This window comes from Maylandia zebra, linkage group LG13 (genome assembly GCF_041146795.1).
Source record: "Maylandia zebra isolate NMK-2024a linkage group LG13, Mzebra_GT3a, whole genome shotgun sequence".
In the NCBI taxonomy this organism is placed as follows: domain Eukaryota; kingdom Metazoa; phylum Chordata; class Actinopteri; order Cichliformes; family Cichlidae; genus Maylandia; species Maylandia zebra.
The window spans coordinates 8811586-8825342 of NC_135179.1; the positions used below are offsets into that span (position 1 = coordinate 8811586).

Below are 13757 nucleotides of genomic sequence, written 5' to 3' on the forward strand. Positions count from 1 at the left end.
AATTATTTGTGTGATTGTGTTTTTCCTTCCTTCTTTAACTGTATGTAGGTTGATGATATGAAATTAAAAAAAATAAAATAAAAGTTGAAATAAATAAATAAAACGGGTTTTATGGGACGAATTCAAAGATGAAGAAGAGAATGTATGTCATTTGAACACACCGGATGAGCACCCTTCCCTTCCTCCTTTCGGCCGGGTTGGTGTGTCTTCCTTCCGGCTTTGCCGAAGAAAGTTGAGGGAGGTTCAGCAGCAACTGGGCTTTTACATAATGGACAGCCAGGGAAGGAAAGTGGTGGTCTGCGACAATGGGACCGGGGTAAGCTTACCGTTTTAGCTCGGCGTGTTACCAGCTCGAGTCTTGCTCTAAAAGGAGCCGTTATGTCGACTGATTTGCTGAAACAGGAAGTGGGTCTGTCACCGTCCAAGCTAGCTAGCGTTAACTGGGTGTGTAGCTAGCCAGTTAGCCTGCTAATTTTCATTCATCCAGTCCTGATGCGGAAACGGCCCGCGGATTGGATGGAAATGCACGGATAAAATTTAATTAAAATCTCTAGTTGTATTGCTCCCTCCTGCATAACTCCCTTAATTAATAGTTAACGTCCTAGGTGCAACCACCGGTTAGTAAGCTAACCGAGCTAGCCTTTCTAGTTAGCTTTTAACAGCTGGCTGTCTGGTTTCTGCTGTCTGGCAGCTACGTCAGTCATTTCAGCGATTTGTTCGGCAAACCACACGGAATTTGCAGATTCATTCTTTCCATGCTGTAGTCGGGGTTTGCTTTCCAAGGACCGGAGCTACATGTTTTTTCACTCAGTGTCGGCTAGGTGTAATGCTAGCTAGGCCGTGTCAGGTGAATTGAGGAACCACCTTTACGTTTTCTCATTCCGCAGCTTACACTAACTTCGCTCATTAAAAATTTAACCCAAGCATCCATTAGTAAGGAGTCCGGAAAGACCTCAGCAGGTGTATTTCTGCACGTATCTTTGGATCTGCACGTCGGCTGTGTGTTTACATGTACTTATTGATTAAAATTGGGGGCTAAACACTCGGAAGTTATGGGTGTGTAAAATGAAACATTGCGAAAGAGCCCCCACCACAAAGGAAAGTAACCACCATCCAAAAAGCTGCTCATATTTGCACTACATCAGATACATTTTTGTGGTCTTTTCGTCCCCAATAGTAATTATCAACATGAATGATATACTGCTGTATTTCCTTATAGCTGTACTCGCTCTTAATAAAATACTCAGCTTGTGCGCCATCAAGCATTTAATATAAACTTTACTGAGCTTTGTTTATGCTTCTAAATTGCTTATTGCACACACACAGGTAGCACTGTTTCTTTTGGGGTGTGCAGGCTTCCTTGTCTAAACGTCAGCAGTCAAAGAGGATGTTGGCTCAGCATGTTACTGACTAATAAGGCTCTTTTGAGTTGTGAGTCTTTCAAGAGCTTTCTGTGAAACAGAGGGAAAAAACAGCCCTGTGTCAGAGTTGAACTGAGAAGTCAAGAGGAAGTGAGACGAGTCTGAACCACAGCCGTATATGTCACGAGCAGATTTGTTAAGAGCGTTGTTGCATGCTTTTTCACAGTCCAATGCAAATGCGTTTTCTTTTCTTTTCTTTTTCCCATGCAGAAAAAAGTTTAGACTGTTTATTGTTTAGTTTACTCTTGATAGTCTTTCAATGAATTTTACCATAACGGTTTCCAAATTGCATGTTTGCAGTCTGCATCCCTTGTTACTTGGTTACATTTTGTGCTGTGTATTGATGCAAAAAATGTTTTTATACTTGGTTCAAAGCAAATTAAACTGGTGCAAAAAAGGGTGTGTAGAATCAGAAAACAGCCAAATATTTTAATTAGAGCTAAAACAACTTCCTGTAACGGTATTTGCGGCTGATATTTTAGAGGTAATCGTACACCAGTGCACCCCTGATGCTATCTTTTCCTGGTCTTTGGTTATCTGAGCTCGTGCAACTATTCTAGCTGAGCGCAAAGAACAGCAAATTGTCTATATCTCCATTTGGTGTAAATGATAGTCTTTGTAGCTCTCACAAAATTGATTTTTACAAATGGTTCTAATAATATTTTATTTGTTGGTAATAACACAGAGGGGTTTTCATTGTATAAATGTGAAAATCACAGATGCAGAATATTAATGTTAAATATCTTTGTTTTTTGCATTAAAAAGGAAATTAGTTTTAGTTAAATTAGTTTTTTTTTTAGTTAATTAATGCAGGAACTGACCACATTTAGACATGCAGTACATGAAACGTGCATCGTCATCAAACATGCTCATTCTGAATGGTAATTGGGGTCTTTGTTATCAATAGGATGATAGTAATGTTTTCAAGCTCTGTTCTAGAATTGATCTTATCAGTATTTTCTAATCACTTCCTCTGTGCTCTGGTTTTCTTTCCTTTTTGTCTCTCTATTGTAGTTTGTCAAGTGCGGCTATGCAGGCTCCAACTTCCCAGAGCACATCTTCCCTGCACTTGTTGGGAGACCCATCATTCGCTCTACAGCCAAAGTGGGAAACATTGAGATCAAGGTACAGACTGTTCCTGCTTATGCATTTTTTCCCCCTCAAGGAAATGGGTCATCGGACAAAAATATAAGTTGAAAACAGGAGAGAAAAAAAATCAAGATGTGAAATATACATTACAGAATAAAGTCAGTCTCTTATATAAGCACAGTGTCAAAGTAATAGACGGTCAAGATAGACTGTTGTAAGAGTTGGCACCCTAATGAATCTCTGAAAAATGCTTTGAACACCAGCCCACATCAAAACTAGCAGGTCCTTTTATTTTAGCAGGCAAGACAGCAGCGGTGTAAATGTCTTGACAGCTTCACATTATTTTGGCATGGTGCCTATCTCTACCTTTCTCCTTGTCCTTTCCACTTTTGTTTGTTCATTTTTTTTATATATATCTGCCTCCTCTTCCTCCATGTTTTGTTCCTCTCCTGGTGAAGTAGAATGTCCAGAAAATGGTAAGTTTAGGTTGGTGTGTGCTTCTGATTCTTGCTTGCTATAGAGAGCTGAGTCATATAATGAAATTAAAAATTAAGCCTCTTGTTTGATTGAGTTTTTCTTTTGTTTTGTCCAGTGTGTTTCATGAATTTATTTTTTCATCACTCATTCTGATCCCATTTTTGTACATCCTCATTACCTTTTGATTTTGGGTCCTAAGCTGGGTATTGCTGGCTGGTAAGGCCAATCCACAGCAGTTTTTTTTTTCTCCAGGCTGAGAGTGTTAGCAGAAATAGCTGCAGTGAATCATAGGCCAGCTGTTATCGATGGAGTGCTAAAAGAGATTTTGGACCGGTTCCACTGTCAAAGTCTCTGATCTCCTCCTGCATCCTGACAGCTACCCTCCCACCAATCCTGAAGCACTTTTCAGTTGAAAACAACTTAAAATGTCACCCAGAGCAATGTGTGCCAAAGATCAGATTTTTCTGTATCTGTATGTATCATATGTATCTATTTTCCCAGCCATTTTGAAGCAGTCAGCATATTTTAATTGATTAATGTCCAATATGAAAAATAATTATTCTTTATTCTAAGTATAGAGGAAGTGCCCATACTTGAGGATGCATGGCAGACAGCTGTGGTGGAGATGGAAACACATCTGTTTTTCTTTCCTTTTTTCCCCCCTTCTTTCTTTCTTTTTTCTTTAATGACACCACATGGAGGCGATGCCTGTGACTGGTACTCATTAATGCCAAAGAGCACAGGATGAACCCATAAAATGGCTGCCTTCAGTAGGCTTTTGATGTCTCCAAGTGGAACGTGAGATGCTTGACTGTGTGGCTAACACTGAGCTCTAACCCAACAGTTGTTTACATTTTGCCGGGGTGCCTTGCATGCAGATAGTTGAATGTGGCTTAAACGAGTGGTGTACTGTAGCTAAAGGAAAGTGTTTCCAGGTGTATATGCATGGAAAATGATGCCTTGTTGTGCATGGTGGGTAATTGCGTTTTAAGTCAAAGTGCTACATGAATGCTTTTGTTGTCACATGACAGAAGTTTTCAGGTGGCAAGTAGGCAAATGAGATGACTGAGTTTAATTTCCAGACCGAGGCTATATACTCATCCTTTTGCTCAGTGACTCTGATTGTTCCACAGTGGGCTCCACAATCCTGAGGGCTCTGCTGCACTATTTTTAAATATTTATCTCTGTTAAATTTCCTGCAGGACCTGATGGTGGGGGATGAGGCTAGTGAGCTGCGCTCCATGCTCGAGGTCAATTATCCAATGGAGAACGGCATTGTCAGGAACTGGGATGACATGAAGCACTTGTGGGACTACACCTTTGGCCCAGAGAAGCTCAACATCGACTCCCGCAACTGCAAGATTCTGCTGACCGAGCCCCCCATGAACCCCACTAAGAACCGTGAGAAAATCATCGAGGTAACATTAAAATTGTCATTATCAGAGGCAGCATCTTGCAGTCTTTCGGGGGGAAATTGATTTTTAAAGCATAGCAGAAGTTGCAGTTTGGTTAATCCTCCGTGAAATGACTTCATTGTGTGCTACTTCTGCATTACGCTACAGAAATAATTTTGCACCCACGTTGCCTGCTGTAGTGTGTCAAGTTTCTCAACAGTTGTACTTCCTGTCCTCTACCACAGGTGATGTTTGAGACCTACCAGTTTGCAGGAGTCTACATTGCTATTCAGGCTGTGCTGACACTGTATGCCCAAGGTAGAGGCCTTTACATACATGTTTAGTCAAAACGGACACTAACCTTTTTCTGTTGCATAACACAGCTTTCATGTCACAGACATTTTAGACTTGTTCTTCTGCTTCCTTAAACTGCCTCATCTAGAAATTAATTTTAGCCCTAAAGTGCAATTATAGGCCCTTCAAGCGGACAGTTATAAAACGTATTGTACTATTTTCTTGATTACTATTTACGTCATTAAACTTAGAAACAAGACCGCTGTTAAAGTTAGTTGTGGAAGTTTTTGTGTAGCAGTATTTAGCTACCACACAAACACTTCTTGGTCAAAATGTTTGTTCTTACAGACTAACACAATCATATTTGTGCCAAAACATTTATCAGTACTTCTGACATCAGCTGATATGTTGTGCAAACACAGCTTTGCGTGAGGTCTGTCTAGTATTCTACTATTTTTATCAGATTTTTTTTTTTTAAATAAGCAATTACCTACTTATAACTGCTCAGTAGCAGTTATAAGTAGGTAACTGTTACATTAGCTGTGTTATTGCAGCAGTTTTTGTGTGTGTGTGTTTACCCAGCCAGCAGTAATCAGCAGCTGCAAGCACACTCTGGATAAAATTCTCCTTGCTTGATAGAATTGCAGGTTATTAACTGTAGAGTGTGTTTGTGTTTCAGGCCTTCTCACTGGTGTGGTGGTGGACTCAGGTGATGGTGTCACGCACATTTGTCCTGTGTATGAGGGCTTCAGTCTGCCCCACCTGACAAGACGTCTGGACATCGCAGGCAGGGACATCACCCGCTACCTCATCAAGGTATCCAGTTTGAATAATGTCATCAAAGTGTTTCTACGTGAGGTGGAGATTTGGCAAAATATTCTTAGATTAATCTTTAAATAGCAGGTTCTGTGAGAACTCCATTCTAACATCCGACTTCCAAAATGTGCTGCTGAATGCACAAGTTTGAATATGTTTTGCAGCGTATAAAAATATGTCACAGTTTAGTCTTTTTTTGTGTGTGAAGTCTTGCATATGTCATCAGATTCTTTGTTTGCAACTTAATGGGAAGATCTTAATTTAGAAAAGCTCCTCCAGTGCAACTTGATATATTAGGAGATTACATTAAGTGAGCCAAAGAGTCTCATTTTATTCTGCTTTTCCTTCCCTATTCCCTGACCTCTTTCTCATTCTCCATGTGCAGTTGTTACTGTTGAGGGGTTATGCCTTCAACCACTCTGCAGACTTTGAGACGGTGCGCATGATGAAGGAGAAGCTGTGCTATGTAGGCTACAACATCGAACAGGAGCAGAAGTTGGCGCTCGAGACCACCGTGCTGGTGGAATCATACACGGTAGACACTCGCATGTTTATTCTTAACAGTAATAAGTCACTGACAAATGCAGTTACATTTGGTGTGACATTGTGAGAGAACTGATCCACATGTTTGATGTTAATCCCAAGCTGGTCGGTACAGTTGCCTTATGAACGCCAATAAAAGATTTTAGGGTGTGCCGTTTTGGAAAGTGTTATCAAAACACTGCAGCTTGCATAAAAAGGGCGTTAAAAATGATTGGTGCCCTCACATGGGCATTGTGTGCATTAGTCACTCAAGAAGCCGAGCTTTATATAACAAAAATGCAGTAAAATAACAATAACAAAAATCTACATACATTAATAGTCATTAACTCAAGTATACGAGTCAGCAGCTTTGTGCATTGAATCTTTTTAAATTTTTATTCCAATTTTGGCTCTCAGTGAGTCATATCACTTTCATTTATCCAGCAAATTTAAACAACAAGACTTCGACTCCACTCCCAAAAACACACAACCCGTGAAAACAAACACTAAAATTACAAATTGCAATGATGATAATAAACAAATGAATAAAATCTGGTTCTGTTTTGTAGTGGTTAACACATTTGTCTAACGCACAAAAGGTCTCCAGTTCAAGACTCAGAAGAGGCAAAAATTGCTGGGAGGGTGTCCGGGGTAAAAGTCTGTGCCAAATCAAATATGCAGATATATCCTGTCATGACACCTTGTGAATAAGGGAGCAGTCAAAAGAAGCTTTAAATAAAAACTAAATATTAAAAAAAATTGTAATTTTTTTTTTTCATCAAAAAACAAGTTTAAATCCATAATTTTTCCAAACCTTGAGTATTATATTTATTAAATAATTGTCACGGTAACCAAGCAGCCCTACCCATCACAGGTACCAATGTGCAAAAACCGATTGAAATTCTGAAATGTATATTTTTGGCATGTTAAACATCTATTTTATTTAGGTTGAATGTTTTTACAAGTCAGCAAATTTCCAGCCCTGAGGGGTTGCACGTTTTTTTTGTTTTGTTTACTTTTTTCCTTTAAAATGAGTTCTTTTTACGCACTCCACATGTGCACAAGTTTCATATTTCTGCCTAAAATAGCACCGGTGCAGACAGAATCCCTCCCAAAGGATTTGTTATTCAAAAGTGGCAGTATTTTGAAATAATCAAAACTAATGGGGTAACTAAATCTGTTTCAGCACTGAGCTAAGTAGACTACCACATGCCCACTGTTGGTGCAGTTGGCAGCTTTGGTACAGGACCATGCTACTGACTAACAGTTTTCTCTGAGACTCAGACATATGGGGGTGCAGTGCTCCTCCGTCAGGCTTGCTTTTCTTTCCGAGGTCCATTTCCCTGCAGAGAGAACCACAGAATCCAAACGTTAGTCCTGGTGTCTGTGTTACTGCACGCCTTTCCGAGCACATGTTGTGTCTCAGTGCGCTCTGACCATGTGTGTTTGGGTTAGTGTAGGCGACTGTGTGCGTGTAGGTGAATAGGTGCGTGAACATGTATGTGTAAGTATGGTTTTGTGTGCCGAAACAAGGAGGGCAATGTACCTGTGGCCGAAAGGTCCTGAATTGCGCGTTACATCATTTCCTGTGCAGCCACTTTGCGGCAGTGGCTAGGCTCTGTTTCCTCCCACTGCCCTTGGCTGAATGAAGCCTTTTTATAGTCACATGCATTCACTATAGTCAGTTTGAGGCCAGCACTCTCCGTGCTCTAACTTGCTGTACAGTGTCACCAGTCTGGTAGGATTTTCTTTTCTTTTGAGAAGTTAAACCTTCCTTTCAGTTTAAATCATGATTCTCACTGTAGAGTTTCACACCCTTGGGCACTCTTGTACATTAAATCTTACCTCTTCATTAGTGTCATGTTTTTTTTTTTTCTCCCCCTCTTTGCTTTTTTTTTTTTTTCTCATCCTCCCACACAACTCCAGCTGCCAGATGGCCGTGTGATCAAGGTGGGAGGAGAGCGGTTTGAGGCCCCTGAGGCTCTGTTCCAGCCCCACCTCATCAACGTGGAGGGCGTTGGAGTGGCCGAGCTACTCTTCAACACCATCCAAGCAGCTGACATAGACACCAGGTGAGGCCAACAAAAGGGCACATGTATACTCCACTATCAATAAAAAGCTTTCCTGAGGGTGACTCAGTGTTTCCACAGCATTAGGAAGTTTCAGCAGAGGCAGACGTTTTGGCAAGCAATAGATAGATGGATGTCAAATGGCAATGTCAGCTGATCACAGCTTTCCCTTAAGCAATGGAGGCTTTTAGACTTAAAACTAAATATTTTGTGAAGTCTAGAGTTCAGTATGGAAAGTTTGAAAATTGATCATGAGTCTTTAAAAGAATGGAACAAGGGGAAAAAATGTAAACACTTGCAAGTCAACTAAGTATGACTGATCCTTTGCTGCTTAAGTTCAATAATTTATTTTTACTCTCTTGAAGTCACTGAAGATCTGTTTGGAAAGTACATTTTCCAGCATTTGCTGACTTAAAATGAGAAAATGTGCCTTTTCCTGCTTTCACCCTTTTCTGTCTTCCTGTCATCAGGCCTGAGTTCTACAAACACATCGTTCTCTCAGGCGGATCTACCATGTACCCCGGCCTGCCATCTCGGCTGGAGAGGGAGCTCAAGCAGCTGTACCTGGAGCGTGTGCTCAAGGGAGATGTGGACAAGCTTTCGGTGAGAAACCAGCCCTCTCCTATAAAGTGACATGTAGTACTGACTGTGAGCAAAAACTGCTCAAATATGATTCACAGTATGATTGTCACTTTGAAAAACTGGGACATTGATTTTAGCTCATTAGATCTATCCAGTGTGATTTTTAAAGAGTGCTCTAGTTATAGAAAGGAACATAGAAGTCTGCATCTGGCCTCTGGTTTGAAGTAAAACATTTCCCCTGATTCTCACATTTTGTTAAAGATCTTCAGTACGGCTTTTCCCACATGTTAGAGAGCATTGAAGTGCCAGAATGAAGCACAGGGAACATGTTTCTCAAGGATGTAAATGACATCTCGCTGTGTTTTCACACACCTTGAACTTAAACCGCATGCAGCTATCATGTCTGAACCTTGCCCGTTTCAAGCACAAGACTGGCTTTATGAATTTTTTAGTGCAGTGTAGACAAACTACCACAAGGTAGTGCCAGAGGCCAGACACTCCTTTAATTTAAACAAGCGTGCAGTTAACTTCATAGTGACAAATATTTGTTTTGGTAAAATATTTCTACCTTTTCATGTCGGTATCCCAAAGACACAGATGATTTTAAACAGAAGTATTTTATAAACAAAGCTCAGCAGATGACTCATAGGTTTAAAGAACACATCATTATGTGCTTTACTTTTCTGCCTGCAACTGCAATCGACCCCAATTTTCCCAGATTGTCTCTTTTTTTTTTTTTTTTTTTTTTTTTTTTTTTTGGAATTGAAGTCTGCAAAGTTATTGTGGGAATCCAATGATAGGTTTTTTTTCCCTTTATGAAAACTCTTCAGAACTAAAAAGATGCTGATGAGTTTTTGCTAGAAAGAAACTGCTTTGTTGAATGTCAGTTTTAACTCTAGCGTTAACTAAACCACAGTCAGTCTTGCTAGCACTTGTTTTCCTGCTAGAATATGGCAAATACACCACCTCCTTGTGTAGCTTGCACCTTTACAAGTTTGTTAGTACGTTTAGACAGCCAGTCACGTGAGCAACAAACAGAAGCAGCATCCTTTGCCCTATTTGGTGAAAATATGAGTGTTTAAACATGCCACACAGAAGTAGATTGTGCTGAAGGAGATGTTTGTGTTATCATTTTTCTGTGCTGAAAACACAAATTGGACTGCCTGTGAATCTGACCACAGCTGTCATGAGGTCGCTTTAAAGCAGCATTGGTCTGTGTTTTTGATTATCAATTGATCAGATGACTCTGTAATTTGCAAGGTCTCAGTTGTCGTGATAAAACCACAGAGTTATCAGCTCACGCTGTGATTCCTGCTGGGTCTTAAAGCAGCATTTTACTGCCTGTCACCTGATTGTTTTGGTCTTACGATAGAAAGTTTATTCTTTTCGCGTCTGTCTCTGAGCTCTCAGTCGCATCGATTCCATGCAGGCAGCTTTCTTCCTATATTTCCCTCAGGAGCTGGAAAACTCCTGAGACAAATGCAGATTCTCACACAATTGTGATCATAACAGGATCCATTTTATTAGACTAAAAGCTTAGCATTTGTTGGTCGGACCAGTCAGCTTCTTGTGGCAGCTGTGTGTTTTAGCTGCAGTAAAAGTCTACGTGTTGTAGTGGTGTACAGTCTCCAGGTTATTCTTTGTTTGTGCTCTCTCTGTAGCCATGTAGCCTTGTTTTGAATTCTTTAATCCATATACCAAATAAGAAATGTAAAAACACGAACAAGGTAGTAAAATGTTTCTATAATTAATAATGGTGTTGTTTAATGTCTTTCTACAGTTTCACACTAACATTTCCATGACAACAGTGACCTCCTTCAGTCATAGATGTTGCCGTTTCAGTTATTCACTACTTCTTTATTTTTGTTAAAACAAGGTTGATATGTTGTAGATTTGTGGTTGGTGCAGGAGTAGAAACCATCATTTCACAGTGTAGCTCATAGTAAATCTACTTTAGATGATTATAACATTATGGCTCATAATCAAATCCCTATGGAGAATATAAATGGGATTTTCAGTTCCTGAACCTCACTGTCGTGTTCTGTTAATACCCACATTAGCCTGTGATAGACAGAGGCCTCATCCAGTCACCTGTCAAGAGCCTTTAAATGAAGAGCCTCCCAGTTACAGGCACTGTAAATTTGACTGGTCACATACTGGCTCCAAATGTTTCCTAATGTCTCATAGGTCATAACAGTTTTTGCTCATTTAAAAAAAAAAAAAATCGACCTCAGTTATTAATCACATGTATGTATGTGATGGACTACAGAGGTGCCCTGCAAGCTAGCGCTTCAAATTCACGTTACTGTTATTTGTTAACAGTAAACTTGCGAGTGAACACGGGTTGATTTTCCAATTTTCAATTTATTCTTGTGGTTTTTTGCAAGCGGAAGCTCCTCGGAAGGTTTAAACACACTTAAATGTGTTTTATATTTTAAATGTCACAAAAAAAACATGTTAGTTACACCTGGCTAAACCAAGCTGTCCAATCCTACTATGGCGCAGTTCTCAAGTTTGCTGTTGGTTTAGACTGTAAAAAATTGAATTCAGCATGTTTTCGATAGAAGCTCCTTCAAACATTTGGTGTTTGTTTTGTTTTTGTTTTGTTTTTTTTAATTTATTTGAAAAAATCCCGCTAGGTCTTGAGGAAAGTCTTGGCCTGTTTAACACTTTTCTGGCTGAGGTGCATGTGAGAGTGCAGTTATCCACCACCATGCTGGTCATGTATTAGCTGGTCCTTATCCTGCCAGTTGTCCAGTACAGAGGCCCTGTCAGATATCAGATCACGCCAGTGTGCAAAAAGCTCAACTAATATTTAAGTGCATTTAATGCTAGCAAGAGGACATCGTGTGTCCTGCCTCCTGTAGTCTCTAACTTAAGCAGCTCCTGTTGTCTGAACCACATGAAATATTTTCTGTAGCTCAACTCCAGTTGTTCTTTCTCAATGTTAAAAAGTGGACAACTGTGGAAATCAGCAAAAAATGCTTGTATTTCTTTTCTTTTCTTTTCGTTCTTTTTTTTTTTTTTTTTTTTTTTTTTTTTTTTTTTTTTTTGCTTGCTTGCCTTGCCGGCTGTCTGGAGGCGGTGTATGTATGTGTATAAACTTAACATGAGGCTGCTTCGACAGCGGACTGTGGTTAAACTATTTTTATTAAGAGAGCTCACGCCATCTGAAGCCAAGGAGCTCATTGTGTCAAGAGTTGGGTAGCCATGAATTCATAGGAAGAACTGATAGTTAAGTAAAAAGTATTATCATAATTATACCTAATTATCTTAATTATCTTCTGATCTTAAGCTTGTATCAAGTTAGTTTCTATCTGATTTAGACCACTCGAATTTTGATATAAATCTCCTTGACATTGATTAGAAAAACATGTAGACTTTTGGGAACTTTGAGCAGTATTGGCAACTCATCATTCTCCTCTGTGTTTCTTTTCCTGTAGAAATTTAAGATCCGGATTGAGGATCCTCCCAGGCGAAAGCACATGGTGTTCCTGGGTGGAGCCGTGCTGGCCGACATCATGAAGGACAAGGACAACTTCTGGCTGACCCGGGAGGAGTACCAGGAGAAAGGAGTCCGTGTGCTGGAAAAACTTGGAGTGACCGTCAGATAAAGCACTGGACGGACAGAACACCCACACGACACACACACACACACACACACACATGAATATACACACAAACACACACATACACGACATGCACACACATTTCCACCCCTTGCCCACATCGCAGAGTATATATCTATTTATCCCTGTTCCTCTCTGTTTCGGCCGTTGATTCCCTTCAAACACCGCAGGGAATCCAGCCATCACCTTCCCGCTCTCTCCTCTCTCTCTCCACTCTGCCTCTCTGCCTCTCTCTCTTCTCTCCTGGTTTGGGATTGGTTCACACTTTTCCTCACAAGCCCCAAGAAACCAATTCCATCTTTGCAGATTTCCACTGATTCTTGCTGAGTGCTGGTGGGAGAAGGTTAAGAGCTGTCAATGCAGCATATTTACCTGCAGATTAGGCTTGTTGTGAATTAACACTTGTCGGGTAAACCGACCAGCCTCAGCAGAAAGCTTAGTTTCCTCCCTTGTTAAACCTGTAGAGGAGATAAAATGATGCAAAGTTTCTAAGCAACTCGTAAGCGTCTGTAACGTCACAATCAGGGTCCACCACAAACAGCCACGGGCCGCTTTGAGCATCTTTTCCGGGTGAGCAAGAACTGATCACATTTTTATGTCGGTTTTTATAAATGATATCATGACTTTTCTTTTCTGGGAGAGGGATTACTTTGTTTTTGCTTTTTTTCCTTTTTTGTTGGATGTATGAGTTTGATTTCCATCTTTAAATTTGACTCTTTTCTTTTTCATTGACTTTTGTTGCTGTGCACTGCTACCATTGTAAATGGAGTGTATTGTAGTAACAGAAGGTCCTCCATGTGTTTTGTTTTCTTATTTTATGAAGAATTAATGGTTGATTTATAAAGGGACAAATACACAAACTAAAAGCCCCTGAGCTTGACATCGAGTGTGTGACGGTACTTTAGGGGTTCGTTGGTGGTGACACAGTGATGGGGTGTGGGGAGGGTTAGTATTTTTTTTTCCTCGTCAGACAGCTTGGCCTCTGCCTCCTCTCTGGTTATAAATCAGAAGTTGAACGAATGGGTGTGAGCAGTTATAGCAATATTTCAAACTGTATCGACGCTATAGTACCTCACTCATCGTGTTCCTCCAGATCCACCAAAGCACGGAGGCAGTGGCAGGTTTTAGGATGAGATCTGTTTAAATTTGGACACCTGGAGCATCGCAAAGCTGGGAAATTAAAACAGTATATTATACGGCTTATTTAAGTTCTCCAGACTTTCATTCCCAACGGTCGACTTAATGATTACTGGAGGCACTTCTATTTTGATTACGATAAATGTGTATATTTTTTTTCTCCTCTTTCCATGAACGTCTATCCAGTGCCAAGTGCAGTTAATGTTAACTGGATCTCATGTTTTAATGTCTTTCTTTTTGTCACAGTTTTTTGTTTTTACTTTCCTGTGTTGTTCATAGCATAACTGCCTAACGCTGATTTAAATAAAGAAAAGTGATTTATAAGGA

The 13757-nt window shown here is 40.1% G+C and overlaps 1 protein-coding gene across 1 annotated transcript; it reads left to right on the plus strand.

Annotated features, from left to right (window-relative positions):
- Positions 1-167: 167 nt before the first annotated feature.
- Positions 168-13757, plus strand: actr2b (actin related protein 2b). Its single transcript, XM_004553452.3, has 9 exons — positions 168-316; positions 2436-2546; positions 4190-4405; positions 4627-4699; positions 5355-5491; positions 5877-6026; positions 7940-8085; positions 8553-8685; positions 12108-13757. Exons 1-9 carry the CDS (start codon positions 269-271, stop codon positions 12276-12278), a joined length of 1185 nt encoding a protein of 394 aa, XP_004553509.1. The 5' UTR covers positions 168-268; the 3' UTR covers positions 12279-13757.